Genomic DNA, 17,946 nt, shown 5'->3' with positions numbered 1-17,946 from the left:
GCCGCGCCCCCCCTCCCCGCCCCGCTCTCGCCGCCCCGCTCTCGCCGCACCCCCTCTCGCCGCGCCCCCCCCCGCTCTCGCCGCGCCCCCCCTTCCCCGCGCTCCCCGCCCCCGCCCCCGCCTCCCCGCACCCCCGCCTCCCCGCGCCCCCCCTCCCCGCGCCCGCTCTCGCCGCGCCCCCCCTCTCCGCTCTCGCCGCGCCCCCCCTCCCCGCTCTCGCCGCGCCCCCCTCCCCGCTCTCGCCGCGCCCCCCCTCCCCGCTCTCGCCGCGCCCCCCCCTCCCCGCTCTCGCCGCCCCGCTCTCGCCGCACCCCCCCTCCCCGCTCTCGCCGCGCCCCCCCTTCCCTGCTCTCGCCGCGCCCCCCCTTCCCTGCTCTCGCCGCGCCCCCCCCTTCCCTGCTCTCGCCGCGCCCCCCCTTCCCGCTCTCGCCGCGCCCCCCCTCCCCGCTCTCGCCGCGCCCCCCCCTCCCCGCTCTCGCCGCGCCCCCCCTCCCCGCTCTCGCCGCGCCCCCCCTCCCCGCTCTCGCCGCGCCCCCCCTCCCCGCTCTCGCCGCGCCCCCCTCCCGCTCTCGCCGCGCCCCCCCTCCCCGCTCTCGCCGCGCCCCCCCTCCCCGCTCTCGCCGCGCCCGCTCTCGCCGCGCCCCGCTCTCGCCGCGCCCCCCCTCCCCGCTCTCGCCGCCCCTCCCCGCTCTCGCCGCGCCCCCCCCTCCCCACTCTCCGCCGCGCCCCCCCCTCCCCACTCTCGCCGCGCACCCCCCTCCCCGCTCTCGCCGCGCCCCCCCTCCCCGCTCTCGCCGCGCCCCCTCCCCGCTCTCGCCGCCCCCCCCCCCGCTCTCGCCGCGCTCCCCGCTCTCGCCGCGCTCCCCGCTCTCGCCGCGCCCCCCCTCCCCACTCTCGCCGCGCACCCCCCTCCCCGCTGTCGCCGCGCCCCCCCTTCCCGCGCCCCCCCTCCCCGCGGCCCCCTCCCCGTGCCCCCCCCCCGCACACGCCGTGCCCCGCTCTCGCCGCGCCCACCCTCCCCACTCTCGCCGCGCCCACTCTCGCCGCGCCCCCCCTTCCCCGCGCCCCCCCCGCACTCGCCGCGCCCCGCTCTCGCCCCGCCCCCCCTCCCCGCTCTCGCCCCGCCCCCCCTCCCCGCTCTCGCCCCGCCCCCCCTCCCCGCTCTCGCCGCGCCTCGCTCTCGCCGCGCCCCCCCTCCCCGCTCCTGCCGCGCCCCCCCCTCCCCGCTCTCGCCGCACCCCCCCTCCCCGCACTCGCCGCGCCCCCGCTCTCGCCGCGCCCCCCCTCCCCGCTCTCGCCGCGCTCCCCCCTCCCCGCTCTCGCCGCGCTCCCCTCCCCGCTCTCGCCGCGCACCCCCTCCCCGCTGTCGCCGCGCCCCCCTCCCCGCGGCCCCCTCCCGGCGCCCCTCGCCGCTCCCCCCCTCCCCCGCGCCCCCCCCCCGCACTTGCCGTGCCCCGCTCTCACCCCGCCCCGCTCTCGCCGCGCCCCCCCTCCCCGCGGCCCCCTCCCCGCGGCCCCCCCGCTCTCGCCGCGCCCCCTCCTCCCCGCTCTCGCCGCGCCCCCCCCTCCCCGCTCTCGCCGCGCCCCCCCCTCCCCGCTCTCGCCGCGCCCCCCCTCTCCGCTCTCGCCGCGCTCCCCGCTCTCGCCGCGCCCCCCCTCCCCGCTCTCGCCGCGCCCCCCCTCCCCGCTCTCGCCGCGCCCCCCCTCCCCGCTCTCGCCGCGCCCCCCCTCCCCGCTCTCGCCGCGCCCCCCCTCCCCGCTCTCGCCGCGCCCCCTCTCGCCGCGCCCCCCTCCCCGCTCTCGCCGCGCCCCCTCCCCGCTCTCGCCGCGCCCCCCCTCCCCGCTCTCGCCGCGCCCCCCTCCCCGCTCTCGCCGCGCCCCCCCTCCCCGTGCCTGCCCCTCCCCGGGGGCTCACTGCGCCCCGCTCTCGCCACACCCCACTCTCGGTGGCGCTCCCCGTGGATGATCAAACAGACATGGAACATCTTCCTGAAACTTCTGGGAAGCTGGACATCATCAACTCTTCAGCTCTTGATCGGAGGGCTCTGACAGCCCATGTGGAAAGTCGGGGCCTCCGGGGGAGGGTGTGAGTTTATTGAGGTTGTTGGGGGAGGAGAGTTTATTGGAGTGTCTGGGGGAGAGTGTGGGTTTATTGGAATGTCCGGGTGAGGGTGTGTATATATTGGGGCATCTGTGTGGGGGGGAGGGTTATTAGGGCATCTGGGGGGAGGGTTATTGGGGTGCCTGGGAGGGCTTATTGATGTGTCTGGGGGGGGGGTTTAGTGGGGTGTCTGGGGGGTGGCATTAATGGTGTGTCGGGGAGGGGTTTAGTGGGGTGTCGGTGGGGGGGGGGATTATTGAGGTGTGTGGGGGGAGGGTTATTGGGGTGCCTGGGGTGGAGGGTGTTGGTTTAGTGGGGGGGGTTATTGGGGTGTCGGGGGGGGTTTAGTGGGGTGTCTGGGGGGGAGGGGGGTTAGTGGGGTGTCTGGGGGGGTTTAATGGTGTCGGTGAGGGGGCGGTTATTGGGGTGTGTGGGGGAATAGAACACCTCGGGTCTTTTCACTGAGAGCAAGCTGAAGCCAAGCACAAACAGCGGAAGGAGTGCACGACAACCCAAGCACCCCATCCACCCGTTCCTTCAACCACCGTCTGCCCCACCTGTGACTGACTGTAATTCCCGCATTGGACGAGTCAGTCACCGGAGAACTCACTTTTAGTGTGGAAGCAAGTCATCCTCGACTCCGAGGGACTGCCTAAGAAGAGAAGTGCCGAGTGATCTTTTCGGTCCACCTCAGAGGGCAGACGGAATCTCGGTTTAACGTCTCCTCCAAAAGACGGCACCTCCGATGGGGCACTCTCGCGTGGGACTTGAACCCCCAAACCTTGACTCTGAGGCGAGAGTGCTGCCCACTGAGCCACAGCTGACAATAGACTGTACTCAGTCTGGAATGTTGTCAAATTTTGTTTTTTATAACAGTCCTGTGAAGCGCCTCGGGATGTTTTACCAGGTTAAAGGTGCTATTTAAATGCAAGTTGTTGGAATTGAGGAGCGGAAGTGAAATGCAACCTGTGGAGTTCGGGGCGAACTCTGCTGAGGTTCAGTCCCAGTTCCCGACTCCCGGGTCCAGTGTGCCTCGGGGGGTCGTGCAGTTCCAGTAATCTGTACATTTTCACATGGAGTGCTTTGCCATAAGATGCATGACATCAGCGCTGTGTTTACGTGAAACTTAGCAAAGGGATAACTTCCCAGACTCGGGTCCAGCTTTTAAAATCAACGTCTCCTGCTTTCACCATATCGAGCGAGGAGGGATTGATGCACAGCGCGGTGTTTAGCAGTTATTTGGATATGATGTGCTCTCTGGGACATTGCCAGAGCCTTGTGTGACTGCCAGTGTGGGAAGGCTGGAGGTTCAGTATGTAAATATGTTGTGTGGGAACCGCATAGTGTTTGGTTAGTGTGGGGAGGGAGGGGGTGCAGTCAGTCCTGTGAATGTGCAGGGATTGTGAGTGAGAGTCAGAAAGCAAGCTCAGAGCCTGGAGTCACCGCACAGCTGGGAATCGGGCCCAGAAGTGTTTATAAAGACAAACACTTGCAGTTTTAATCTCGTTAGCAATCTCGGATCTCCCCCTCCTGCCCCCCGCACGGCAGACATAGCACTGCCTCTGTATACCCCATGCCCTTGTCCCCCCACTCCCAATGTCTTCCCTCATACCTCTTTCCCCCATCCCCCATGTCTCTCCCGGTTTCCCGCGCTGTGTACATTCAGATATTAAACAGCCGAGCCTGCCCTCTGGTGGACATGTGAGTCACTACAGACTGGTGCAATCTGACTCTCGTGTCTCTCTGTGGTTCTGACCTCACACTGTTTATGTTATAATTTGGGGTTTCGCTGTGAGAACCAGTCTGAGCGACGCACTGCGATGTGACAGGAGATGGGTTATTAATCCATCGGCCACAGGGAGAGGGTAGACTCGGTGTCTCTGCTCCTCTGGGTTAATGAGGTCTAGTGACAGCCGGTCTTTCTGATCAGCAGCCACTGACTGTTGCACCAAGTCCCATTCATCCATTACCCCTGTGCTTGCTGACCTATATTGGCTTCCGATTAAACAACGCCTCGATTTCAGAACTCTCATCCTTGTTTTCAAATCCCTCCATGGCCTCGCCCCCTCCCTATCTCTGTAATCTCCTCCAGCCCACAACCCCCCGAGATGTCTGCGCTCCTCTAATTCTGCCCTCTTGAGCATCCCTGATTATAACTGCTCAACCGTTGGTGGCCGTGCCTTCTGTTGCCTGGGCCCTAAGCTCTGGAACTCCCTCCCTAAACCTCTCTACCTCTCTTTCCTCCTTTAAGACGCTCCGTAAAACCTACCTCTTTGACCAAGCCTTTGGTCATCAACCCTAATTTCTCCTTGTGTGACTCAGTGTCAATTTTTTTGTCTTACAATACTCCTTTGAAGCACCTTGGGATGTTTTACTATGTTAAAGGCGATATATAAAGTTGTTCTTTTGCTTGACACTGTGTCTGCTGTCCTGACAGTATTGACTCCCTGCTGGGGCAGAGTTCCCACAATCATTGGAGTTTGTGAAGAGACGGCTGAGGGGTGAAATGATGGAGGTCTGTAAGCTTATGAAAGGGTTTGCAAGGGTAGATGTAGAGAAGATGTTCCCACTTGAGGGGGAGACCAGAACTAGGGGCTGTAAATGTAAGATAGTCATTAATAAACCCAATGGGGAATTCAGGAGAAACTTCTTTACCCAGAGAGTGGTGAGAATGTGGAACTCGCTGCCACAACAACAATTTGTATTTATATAGCGCATTTAACGTAATAAAACGTCCCAAGGTGCTTCACAAGGAGTGGATGAGGTGAATATTATAGATGCATTTAAGGGGAAGCTAGATAAACATGAGAATGGAATCGAAGGATATGCTGATGGGGTGAGATGAAATGGGGAGGGAGGAGGCTCGTGTGGAGCAGAAACACTGGCCTGAACCTGTTGGGTCGAATGGCCTGTTTCTGTGCTGTAAATTCTATGTAAACCATTGCTTGCTCCTCATTGCCTCACCCAAGTGAGTATTTTACACTATTCCACCATGGAGGGCACCACCTTGGATCCCGCTCACACTCGATGCCCTCCGTTGGGTCACTGCACCATGATCAGGAGTGGGAACCGAGGCCGAGTTTCCCTTCCCTTCTCCGGCTGAGCCTGGGCAGTTGTAACGCTCGGTACATTGTAGTCAGTGTGGGGGCAGTGGTTGTGTGTGTTATGCTCAGGCTGCGGACGGTGATTCTAATACGCTCTGTCTCCTTTTCCCCCAGGTCGCTGATCCCAATGTACGACGCTGACTCTGGGTTGCTGATCCTGGCCGGAAAGGTGAGCAGTTGATGACCTGATGCCCCAGGTCAGCACCGACACTCGGGGATTGACTTTCTCGACACTTTAACGTGCCGATAAAAGCTCTGAATCAATGTCGTAATACACGGAGCAGTGTCAGCACAACTTTAGGTGTAGGTGCCGGGCAATTACAGCCCCACGCTAGAGCTAAAGCCTGGCTGAAGCGAGCGATTCAAATGGTATTTACATTGGTGGAACTCCGGGGAGGTGGTGCTTGCAACACCATTCGATTTTCCAGCAACCTGGAAATCAGCGACAGTTCAGGCCAATCGGGCAATAGATAATTACAGAGGAACAAATTAAAACCAATGGTAGTGACAGCCAAGGCTCAGTAGGTAGAACACTCCCGTTTGAGTCGCACTCCAGAGAGTTGAGCCTGTAATCCAGGCTGGCACTCCACTGAGGGAGTGCTGCACTGTCGGAGATGCCGTCTTTCCGATGGGATGTGAAACCGAGGTCGTGTCCGCTCTCTCAGGTGGATATAAATGATCCTAAGGCGCTATTGGAAGAAGAGCAGGGGAGTTCTCCCCAGTGTCCTGGCTAATATTTACCCTTCACTAAAACAGGCTATCTGGTCAATATCACATTGCTGTTTGTGGAATCCTGCTGCTGCTGAAACTCACGGCCTCATCACATCGAGACTGGATCTGTGTACTGTCCTCCTAGCCTGGCCCTCCTTTCTACAAATGGTAGCTCACCCAGAACGTCACAGCCCAGCAGCGGTTTCTGCCTGACCTTCACTTCAGTCAGTGCCAATCACCCCCAACCCAGAGTACCTCGCTTCCAAATCTCTCCATCGCCTCACCCCATCTTGCCTCAGCTGTATGTATCTGCTCCCCGTTATTCCCTGCACCATCTAGGGCTGCTCGTACAGGTATTGAGGCCTTGCCCTCTGGAACTCCCTGCCTCAATCCCTCCATCTTGCCACCTCCCTCATTGCCTTCAAATAGCCACTCAAACCCCTTCTCTTTGGCTGTGTCTGTGAATCATTCCCCTTTCTGCCAAACTTCCAGCATTCCCTTTTGCCCACCTCCTGAGTGTCTTTTGTGTTTTTTCTATATCGGATTACGTAGGATATACGGCACAGAAACAGGCCATTCAGCCCAACCAGTCCGTGCCGGCGTTTATGCTCCACTCGAGCCTCCTCTTGTCTTTCCTGATCTAATTCTATCAGCATAACCCTCTATTCCCTTCTCCCTCATATGCTTGTTAGCCTCCCCTTAAATACATCGATACTATTCGCCTCAACCACTCCCTGTGGCAGCGAGTTCCACATTCTCACCACTCTGGGTAAAGAATTTTCTTCTGAATTCCTTATTGGATTTCTTGGTGATTATCTTATATTGATAGTCTCTAGTTATGCTCTTCCCCACAAGTGGAAACATTCTCTCTGTATCCACTCTATCAAAATCTTTCATAATTTTAAAGACCTCAATTAAGTCACCCCTCAGCCTTTTTTCAGGAGAATAGAGACCCAGCCTGTTCATTCTTTCCTGATATGTATACCCTTGCATTTCTAGTATCACCCTTGTAAACCTTCTCTGCACTTTGTCCAGTGACTCCATATCCTTTTTATAATATGGCGACCAGAACTGTATACAGTAATAAGTGTGGTCTAACCAAGGTTCGATACAGGTTTAGCGTAACTTCCCTACTTTTCAATTCCAAACCTCTAGAAATAAACCCTAGTGCTTGATTTGCTATTTTTATGGCCTTGTTAATCTGTGTCGCAACTTTTAGCGATTTGTGTATTTGTACTCCGAGATAGATCCCTTTGTTCCTCTAGCCCACCTAGACTCGCACTCTCCAAGTAATAAGTGAACTCCCTATTCTTCCCAGCAAAATGTAATACCTCACATTTATCTGTGTTGAACTTCATTTGCCAATTATATGCTCATTCTGCAAGTTTATTAATGTCCTCCTGTAATTTGTTGCAGTCCTCATCAGTATTGACTATTGATGACATCAATTTGGTGTCATCCGCAAATTTAGAAATTGTGTTTTTGATTCCAAAGTTTAAATCGTTAATATAAATTGTGAACAACAGTGGTCCCAGCACTGGTCCTTGTGGAACACCACTGCCAATGTGACCTTTTACCCCTATATGAACAGGGAGGAGACCATTCAGCCCCTCAAGCCTTTTCCGCAATTCAATTCAATTCGATCAAGGCCAATCTGTATCTGAACTCTATTTACGCGCCTTTGCTCCATATCCATCGATACCCTCACCCAACAAAAATTTAGCAATCTCAGGCTTGAAAGCTCCAACTGACCCCCTGCCCTTTGTGTGAAAAAGTGCTTCCTGATTTCACTCCTGAATGGCCAGGCTCTCATTTTAAGATTGTGCCCCCTCTGCCCTGTAAAGGACTTGTGTGTGAGCGGGGCTGTATAAATGGAATTGTTCCAGTCATCGAGTAACTGAACTGAGGCTTTCAAGAACGCATCTGAAAAGCAGACTGGCCCCTTGTCGACCCGTTGGGTTTGGGCAGCTGTCCTGCTCTGCCCTGGATTTCCAAGCTCCAGAGCCTAATCCCACCTAGCACCATGGGCCTGACCCCATGTTCATCAGCTCCCGACTGGTGCCTTCCAACAATGGAGACTTGCTCAACACGTCCCACCCAGCAGTGACCAGGAGGGGGAGCCACTTACAGCATCTTGGCAGGGCGGACAGTCAGTTACCCTCTTCATTTCATTGGCAGAGCGAGGGGTTAATGGTGCCTGTTTGTACAACAACAACTTGTATTTATGTAACGCCTTTAAAGTACTGAAACGTCCCAAGGCGCTTCACAGGAGTATTATGAAATTAAAAAGTGGACACCGAGCTGCATAAGGAGAAATTAGCCCAGATGACCAAAAGCTTGGTCAAAGAGGTATGTTTTAAGGGGGCGTCTTGAAGGAGTGTGTGCATGTGCACATGTAGACATGCATGTGTGCACACGTTTGTGTGTATGTACACTTTGTGTGTGTGTGTGTGTGTATATAGTGAGGTGAGGTTATGTAAGACTGTACAGAATGTAATAATTTCTCTTCTTCCTTGTAGGGTGATAACGTTCTACGTTGCTTAGAAGTGTCTACTGCGGAGGGCAGTTTAACCCAAGGTAAGGCTCAGTCACTGGGAATGACTTGGATAAAGGGACCGAGTGTAATGTAGCCAAGTTTGCTGATGATACAAAGATGGGTGAGAAAGCAAGTTGTGAGGAGGACACAAAAAAATCTGCAAAGACAGGCTAAGTGAGTGGGCAAACATTTGGCAGATAGAGTATATTGTGGGAAAGTGGCTGGAAAATAAAGCAAATTATAATTTAAATGGAGCAAAACAACAAAATGCTGCAGTACAGAGGGACTTGGGGGTTCTTGTGCATGAAACACAAAAAGTTAGTATGTAGGTACAGCAAGTAATCAGGAAGGCAAATGGAATGTTGGCCTTTATTGCAAGGGGATAGAGTATAAAAGCAGAGAAGTCCTGCTACAACTGTACAGGGTATTAGTGAGGCCACACCTAGAATATTGTGTACAGTTTTGGTCTCCGTATTTAAGGAAGGATATACTTGCATTGATGACAGTTCAGAGAAGGTTCACGAGGTTGACTCCGGAGATGAGGGGGTTGACTTATGAAGAAAGGTTGGGCCTATAATCATTGGAGTTTAGAAGAACGAGAGATGATATTGAAACATATAAGGTACTGAGGGGGCTTGACAAGGTAGATGCAGAGAGGATGATTCCACTCGGGGAATCCAGAACTAGGGGGCATAGTTTAAGAATAAGACGTCGCCTATTAGGAACTGAGATGAGGAGGAATTTCTTCTGATTCATAACTCTGTAGAATTCTCTGCCCCAGAGAACTGTGGAAGCTGGGTCATTGAATATATTTAAGGTGGAGATAGACAGATGTTTGAACGATAAGGGAGTCAAGTATTATGGGGAGCGGGCGGGGAAGTGGAGCTGAGCCCAAGATCAGATCAGCCAAGATCTTATTGAATGACAGAGCAGGCTCGAGGGGCCAAATGGCCAACTCCTGCTCCAATTTCTTATGTTCTTAATAGCCCCTGAAATCACAGTGCAGGTCTGAGATACACATATTCTCCACTTTTACGTTCTTACTTACCAATATTTACATCGTTAAACCCGTGCTGTAGTTTATGAACTGATTCTGATGTATTAGTTGCAGCTGAACTCTCCCTGCGTTCGTGTATCGAGACTGACCTCTCGCTGTCGATGCATTGGTATGGACACCGCCTGTCTGGGGTCGTAATGTAACTTTGTGACCTTTCTCCAGTCAACCAGTGCCTGACGGAGGTGAAGTCCAAGGGCGTCGCCATGTTGCCCAAACTCGCGTTGGATGTCATGTCGTGCGAAGTGATTCGAGTGCTGCAGCTCACTGAGAACGCCATCGTGCCCATCAGCTACACCGTGCCTCGCAAGGTAACCAGGAACTCGCAGACCCCGGGGGGCCGGCAACGCTTCACCCTGGGGGGGCATCACCCCTTCACCCCGGGGGGCCGGCACCCCGGGGGGCACCTTCACCCCGGGGGGGACCTTCACCCCAGGGGGGGGGGGGCGTCATCCCTTCACCCTGGGGGGCACCTTCACCCCGGGGGGCCGGCACCCCTTGACCCAGTGCGCAGCCCACAACTCTGGGATTAGAGGGTACAGATATACAGGTCACTTTAGAGATTACCATGGGCCTACCAACCCCAACACAGTGAGAGACATTCGGCCCATTGTGTCAATACAAATGCTAGCCCTTCCTTCACCCACTCGACCGATCCAACCTCATCCCATTTCTCCAATATTTGTCTTCGTTTACCCAATTACTCTCAAATCTCTCTGCTCCAGCAGTCACTTGTGACAATCTATTCCACACTTGAATTGCAATTTATATGCAACCTCCCTCTGTGTCTCTCGCACCCCCCGAGATTATACTGTTTCATTGACCAGCAGAAATATTAACTCTCTTAAACCCTTCTGCCATTTTCAACATTTCTTAGCTTTCCCGTCGACGACACCCCCCCCTGCCCCGGGTCAACAAAACACCCCACCCCCGGTTGATAAATGCCCCCGGTCCGTTGACAAACACCGCTCCCCACCCCCCCGTCGACAAACCCCTCCACCGATTTAACCCCCCCCCCCCCCGAAAACTTCTGTTTAAAATCAGTGCCACTAACGAGTTAACTCTTAGTTAGCTATGGGAGGCTCAGTGCTGGAACTCTATGGTCTAGAACCTCCAATTTTTTTGCCTGCTTAATGCCCACTTAATGTCCATTTTACCGCTGAAATGATGTATAACGCCCAGATATTGCCCATTTTGGCACAAAATGGAAACTGACGGGCATTTTTCGGAAACTTATCGCTGAGCGTTACTTTCCCCATGGGCTTAACGGCGAAAAAAAATATTACCTCCCGCCCACTTTTTTTGGGTGGAATCAGCAGGATGGGCGACTTCAACGTCCATAATATCACCCAGTGTTACTTTCCATACGGAATTAACAGCGAGATTCAATGTTAACGCCCGGCGACTGTTTTTCATCATAAAGAGCATATTTACCCAAACGAGCGGCCATGGAGATCGCCCATCGTCAATTTCACCACCTCGCACACATTTCACCCACAATATCGCTCGCTCAAAAAAAACACCCACAAAAAGTGGAAATAACCGGGGCAAATCACAGTGTTATGGACGCCATGTTGTAGATCACATGTCGCGTCCTTTACCCTCGGCGGAGTTCGGATATACTATGCAGGTCGTTGATGTGAGCATCTCTTAAAAACATCTTGACCACACTGTGACCGATTGGAATTGAAGAGGTGTCTTCGTCGGGACATTTCTTGTTTGTGTGCAATCGCTGGAAACCAGAGAGATAACACAATGGGGCCTGTGCTTTCTCACCCTCTCTTGGTGACCAAATACATGCAGCATACTCGACATCACCGAAGGAACGCTGTATTGCATTATGTACACATTGAACGAAGTGACAGACAGACAGATGAGGAGGACCAGACGTTACACCCCCTGCTAGTACAAGGAGAAGCAGTCTTACCGACACCACCTGCCTTCGGAGACTGTGCTTCCACAAAGAGGTTATCACTGAAGTATGCCAGCTGATAAGGGCAGATCTGCAGCCTGCCAGCACCATCAGAACGGCACTGTCTGTCGAGGTCAAAGTCATCAAGGCACTGTCGTTATATGCCTCAGGTTCTTTTCAGGCTACAGCTGGTGACATTTGCGGACTTTCTCAGCATGCCACACATTGCTGCATTAGACAGGTCACTGAAGCCCTGTACGCACATAGGAGGGACTTGATCAGCTTCTCTATGACCAGGGAGGCACAGAGTGAGAGGGCCCTAGGTTTCTCCAGAATTGCAAACTTCCCCAAGGTGCAGGGAGCAATTGACTACGCACATCGTGAAGAGGGCACCTTTTCAGGATGCAGAGGTTTTCAGGAACCGCAAGGGATTCCACTCCCTGAATGTCCAGCTGGTTGTCGACCACCAGCAAATTATACTGGCAGTGAATGCTCAATTTCCGGGCAGCATCCATGATGCTCACATCCTGCGTGAGAGCACTGTATCTGACTTGTTTATAACAATGAGCCACAAGGTCAATGCTGGATGCTTGGTGACAAAGGATATGGCCTCGCCACCTGGCTAATGACCTCCCTGCATGACACCCACACCAAGACTGAGAGGCAATACAACGAGAGCCACAGAGCAACTCTCAATATCATGAAGAAAACTATTGGAGTGCTGAAGCAGCGCTTTAGATGCCTGGACCATTCGGAAGGTGAGCTCCAATACCACCCTGAGCAGGTGGCTCAATTCATGGTGGTCTGCTCCATGCTACACAACTTGGCTATCAGGAGGGGACAAGAATTGCCTGATGAGTCTGACAGTCCACCTCACCAGAGAGAGGAAGAGGAGGATGAGGAGGTGGACGCTAACATCGGCCCAGACAATCAGGCTGATGCTGAAACCATGCCCCCGCCTCCCTGTAGACCACATGAAAGGGACCATGGTGACATGATCGCTGCAAGAGCTTTACGTAAGGAGCTCATCAATGATCGCTTTGCCTGAAAGAACGTTGGTGTTATCTACAAGGCTGACGCACTGCTGGGTGTGCAGGTGATACATCAATGGTGGGCATCACCTTGCTGTCAGTTAAAGTTTAAGTTGATTGAAGTTAGGTGTGATTATACCCTTTGATAAGGAATCACCAGCATGTAATGGTGCAGCTATCTGAGCCAATGTGCTGCAAGGTTTTGTTAAATAAAAAACATTTAAACCGAACATTAGTCTGAAATCATCAGTATTTCTGTACAAACCGACTCCCCCCTCCCCCTCCCCACCACTCCTCCCCACCTCTACCCCTTCCCTTTACCCTCCTGACTCCAAACCGCTTGGCCGAGGAGGTCCTCAGGCGATGCTTCATTGAGGGGGGCGGGGGTGATGGCTGAACTGCTGCTTGGACGGATACGAGAGAGGACGGTCCCGAGCGTGCTCTGAGCCATAAGCAAGATGTTGCTGCTGGCTCTCGTGTGGTTGGCCATAGGGGTGCAGCACCTAGAGGTGCAGCGTGGTGCTCCGGGACCACTGGGAGCCCTCTGCCACCAGTGTACCTGGCTACCAGCTCCAGGGCTTCCTCCATCACTTCCATTTTATGTTGTTTGTTGGACAAAAACTCGGTGCCAACTAGGTTCTTGGTGCTTAATGGGCTTTTTGCTGCTGGTGAATCTCCGTCGTTCCTCCCACAACAGCCAGACAAGCACACACCACAGCCACACACGCTTTCAGTGCCTCTGAGCTCCCTCTCTCTCTGTCTCCTCTTCTGCACATGTCATGACCCTTCACCTCCAGAATCGCGGGAATGGAGCATTGCCATGCCGTTGCTAAGGACGGTGACACTTTGCGGCAGACGGTCAGAAAAAGTTAATGCTACCGCCCATTTGATATCGCTCGCGGTAACGGCCATTTTCAAAAATCTAAACTAGTTGTTTGAGAATGGGCGAGCAGTCGGAGATCTGAAAACCCTTTTTTACCGCCCACACCGGAAATAACGCACATTTTGGGGCGATAAGCTCAAAAGTGGAGGTTCTAGCCCTTTATCTTTATCTTTTGTCTGCCTGACCTGCTGAGTATTTCCAGTATTTTCTGTTTTTAATTCAGATTTCCAGCATCCGCAGTATTTTGCTTTTATCATTATTTGTTGTCTGTTATATCCTAGTCCCTCCAGGAATTCCATGATGATTTATTTCCAGACACACCTGGCAATATTCCTTCAGTGTCGGCGATGGACTGGTTCAATGGATCTAATGAGCAGGTCAGTGTCACTCTCACCTTCACTCTCGCTTGGCGTCGTTCTCCCTTAGGGTTACATGGAGTTTAATTCACTCCCTCAGGGTTAAAGGGAACTCAGCTTCCTGGTTGTGACGTAGAATTATTGGTTAAATTGAGAGCTCATTTATCACCATTGTAAGTCCTTTTAAGGTCACTAAACTATCCCTGCTAACCATGGAGCTGGTCCAGTCGCCCCGCTCTCCCCCACCCCACTCTCTCCCCCTCCCCCACCCCGCTCTCTCCAACCCTCCCCCACCCCGCTCTCTCCAACCCTCCCCCACCCCGCTCTCTCCCTCTCCCCCACCCCGCTCTCTCCCTCTCCCCCACCCCGCTCTCTCCCCCTCCCCCACCCCGCTCTCTCCAACCCTCCCCCACCCCGCTCTCTCCCTCTCCCCCACCCCGCTCTCTCCCCCCTCCCCCACCCCGCTCTCTCCCCCCTCCCCCACCCCGCTCTCTCCAACCCTCCCCCACCCCGCTCTCTCCAACCCTCCCCCACCCCGCTCTCTCCCCCCTCCCCCACCCCGCTCTCTCCCCCTCCCCCACCCCGCTCTCTCTCCCCCCTCCCCCACCCCGCTCTCTCCCCCTCCCCCACCCCGCTCTCTCCCCCCTCCCCCACCCCGCTCTCTCCCCCTCCCCCGCCCCGCTCTCTCCCCCTCCCCCGCCCCGCTCTCTCCCCCTCCCCCGCCCCGCTCTCTCCCCCTCCCCCACCCCGCTCTCTCCCCCCTCCCCGCCCCGCTCTCTTCCCCCCTCCCCGCCCCGCTCTCTTCCCCCCTCCCCGCCCCGCTCTCTTCCCCCTCCCCGCCCCGCTCTCTTCCCCCCTCCCCGCCCCGCTCTCTCCCCCCTCCCCGCCCCGCTCTCTCCCCCTCCCCGCCCCGCTCTCTCCCCCCTCCCCGCCCCGCTCTCTCCCCCTCCCCGCCCCGCTCTCTCCCCCCTCCCCGCCCCGCTCTCTCCCCCCTCCCCGCCCCGCTCTCTCCCCCCTCCCCGCCCCGCTCTCTCCCCCCTCCCCCGCCCCGCTCTCTCCCCCCTCCCCGCCCCGCTCTCTCCCCCCTCCCCGCCCCGCTCTCTTCCCCCCTCCCCGCCCCGCTCTCTCCCCCCTCCCCGCCCCGCTCTCTCCCCCCTCCCCGCCCCGCTCTCTCCCCCCTCCCCGCCCCGCTCTCTCCCCCCTCCCCGCCCCGCTCTCTCCCCCCTCCCCGCCCCGCTCTCTCCCCCCTCCCCGCCCCGCTCTCTCCCCCCTCCCCGCCCCGCTCTCTCCCCCCTCCCCGCCCCGCTCTCTCCCCCCTCCCCGCCCCGCTCTCTCCCCCCTCCCCGCCCCGCTCTCTCCCCCCTCCCCGCCCCGCTCTCTCCCCCCTCCCCGCCCCGCTCTCTCCCCCCTCCCCGCCCCGCTCTCTCCCCCCTCCCCGCCCCGCTATCTCCTCCCTCCCCCGCCCCGCTCTCTCCTCCCTCCCCGCCCCGCTCTCTCCCCCCTCCCCGCCCCGCTCTCCCCCCTCCCCGCCCCGCTCTCCCCCTCCCCCGCCCCGCTCTCCACCTCCCCCGCCCCGCTCTCTCCCCCTCCCCCGCCCCGCTCTCTCCCCCCTCCCCCGCCCCGCTCTCTCTCCCCCCCGCCTCGCTCTCTCTCCCCCCCGCCTCGCTCTCTCTCCCCCCCGCCTCGCTCTCTCTCCCCCCCCGCCTCGCTCTCTCTCCCCCCCGCCTCGCTCTCTCTCCCCCCCGCCTCGCTCTCTCTCCCCCCGCCTCGCTCTCTCTCCCCCCCGCCTCGCTCTCTCTCCCCCCCGCCTCGCTCTCTCTCCCCCCCGCCTCGCTCTCTCTCCCCCCCGCCTCGCTCTCTCTCCCCCCCCGCCTCGCTCTCTCTCCCCCCCCGCCTCGCTCTCTCTCCCCCCCCGCCTCGCTCTCTCTCCCCCCCGCCTCGCTCTCTCTCCCCCCCGCCTCGCTCTCTCTCCCCCCCGCCTCGCTCTCTCTCCCCCCCGCCTCGCTCTCTCTCCCCCCCGCCTCGCTCTCTCTCCCCCCCGCCTCGCTCTCTCTCCCCCCCCGCCTCGCTCTCTCTCCCCCCCCGCCTCGCTCTCTCTCCCCCCCCGCCTCGCTCTCTCTCCCCCCCGCCTCGCTCTCTCTTCCCCCCCCGCCTCGCTCTCTCTCCCCCCCCGCCTCGCTCTCTCTCCCCCCCCGCCTCGCTCTCTCTCCCCCCCGCCTCGCTCTCTCTCCCCCCCCGCCTCGCTCTCTCTCCCCCCCGCCTCGCTCTCTCTCCCCCCCCCCCCGCCTCGCTCTCTCTCCCCCCCCCGCCTCGCTCTCTCTCCCCTCCCACCTCCCCCCACATACACACTGCACCCCCCACGCGCGTGCGCACACACACACTCTGTGCCAGTTATATATTGCGGGCTGTGTGAACTCACGAGTTGCTGGAACTGATGGTTTTGTTCCTGTAGGTACCAAAAGTTTGTTTAGACCCAGGGAAAGGCAGCAGGCAGAGGTTCGTCTCCAACGCCGTGCCCAGCCTGCGGGGATCTTCAACACAACTGAGGGCACAAGCTGCAAGCGAAGAGGAAGAACCGAAAGAAGTGCCCTGGGGAACGGGAATACCAGTAAGGAGCAGTCAGTCCCCATCCTGCTGGTCACAATGGCGGGTTACTGATCACTTGCCATTACAGGCCCTGTGAGAGCTGGTCTCACAAACCATTGGATTATTTCAGACTGGTGCAGCTTGGGAGCAGGAACACATTCCCACTCTCCCAGAGAAACCAGCTGATTCCACCCCTTTAAACAAACCACCACGAAAATCAGACCTGATCCCCTGCCCAGACTATCACTCAAACCAGACCCACCCATTGCGTGTAAAGTGCTCCTGTTCAATCGACAGTGAGTGGGATAAGAATAACGGAGAGGAATAGTTTAAGTGGGAAAGCATTGCGGCGGGGAGGGTAAAAGAGCAAGGGAATTATGCGTCCAGCTATGCAAGTCTCAGAAAGGTGGCCCGCGGGTATTAAAAGTGATCAAAAAGGCTGGTGGGAGCCTGTGCTTCAACGTGAGGATATAATAGCACAGCCATTATACAGAGTGATTGCATCTCATTTGGAATAATGTGTTCAGCGCTGGGTGTCCTGGGGTACAGCCGCCTGGGAGAAGGTCCATGGCGATTGGCCAGGATGGTATCTGGGATAATGGGACTGTCTTACGAATACAGACTGAGGTAATATTCCCTGGAGCAGAGGGTGGTCTAACTGAAGTGCTTGAATGGGCAGTTGGAGAATAACTCTCCCCTCTTGTAGTGGAATCCAGAAAAATGTGGGGTGGGGGCATGGACAGGGTGTACAGAATATTAGAATTTGAATGAATGCAGCCCTCAGAACATACCTCTTCAGAGTTGTGACAATGTGAAACACACTTCTCCAGAGTCCAGAGTCAGTCGAGGTGTTTAAAACAGAGAGATACTTAGTTGGAAAATAATAGAATCGTAGAATGTTACAGCACAGAATAGAGCCTTTGGTCCGTTGTACCTGTATCGGCTCTTTAAACCACGCACGTCACCTCTCGCGGGTAAAAGATCCCATGGCACCAACTCGAAGAAGAGCAGGGGTTATCCTGGGCCAAAATTTATGTCTCAATCCACATCACTGAAACAGATTATCTGGCCATCATCGCATTACTGTTTGTGGGTGCTTGCTGTGCGCAAATTGGCTGCTGTGTTTCCTACAGTGACCATACTTTTAAAAAGTACTTAATTGGCTGTAAAACGCTTTGGGATGTCTGCTGGTTGTGAAAGACGCTATATATATGAAAGTTCTTTTTTGTTTGGTGGAGCTATCCAATTAGTCCCACTCCCCCGCTCGTTCCCCAGAGCCCTGTACATTTTTTCCCTTCAAGTATTCATCCAATACCCATTTGAAAGTTATCATTGAATCTACTTCCACCGCCCTTTCAGGCAGTGCTTTCCAGATAGTATGAAGGGAAGTGGAGCAAGGACGAGGGGCTGGGATTAAGAAGGTGGAGCTGTACGCTTAACAATGATAGCAGAGCTGAATGACTGACTCCTGTTCTGTGGCCTCTGTATGATTGGCGGGTGATATTAAGCTTGTGTGATTGGCGGGTGACATTGGGCCTGTGTGATTGGCGGGTGACATTGGGCCTGTGTGATTGGCGGGTGACATTGGGCCTGTGTGATTGGCGGGTGACATTGGGCCTGTGTGATTGGCGGGTGACATTGGGCCTGTGTGATTGGCGGGTGACATTGGGCC

General features: G+C 56.7%; 1 protein-coding gene across 1 annotated transcript in view; it reads left to right on the top strand.

Annotated features, from left to right (window-relative positions):
- Positions 1-1,976: 1,976 nt before the first annotated feature.
- Positions 1,977-17,946, top strand: part of LOC139281589 (coronin-7-like) — a 55,866-nt gene continuing 39,896 nt past the window's right edge. Inside the window, exons 1-7 of the mRNA XM_070901741.1 lie at positions 1,977-2,084; positions 3,334-3,413; positions 5,320-5,374; positions 8,436-8,493; positions 9,672-9,817; positions 13,614-13,709; positions 16,141-16,296. Coding sequence (XP_070757842.1) covers positions 1,977-2,084; positions 3,334-3,413; positions 5,320-5,374; positions 8,436-8,493; positions 9,672-9,817; positions 13,614-13,709; positions 16,141-16,296 — 699 coding nt within the window. The remainder of the gene's footprint in view (positions 2,085-3,333; positions 3,414-5,319; positions 5,375-8,435; positions 8,494-9,671; positions 9,818-13,613; positions 13,710-16,140; positions 16,297-17,946) is intronic.

Source organism: Pristiophorus japonicus, chromosome 15 (assembly GCF_044704955.1).
Source record: "Pristiophorus japonicus isolate sPriJap1 chromosome 15, sPriJap1.hap1, whole genome shotgun sequence".
In the NCBI taxonomy this organism is placed as follows: domain Eukaryota; kingdom Metazoa; phylum Chordata; class Chondrichthyes; family Pristiophoridae; genus Pristiophorus; species Pristiophorus japonicus.
This window is presented reverse-complemented; position numbering and strand designations above follow the sequence as displayed.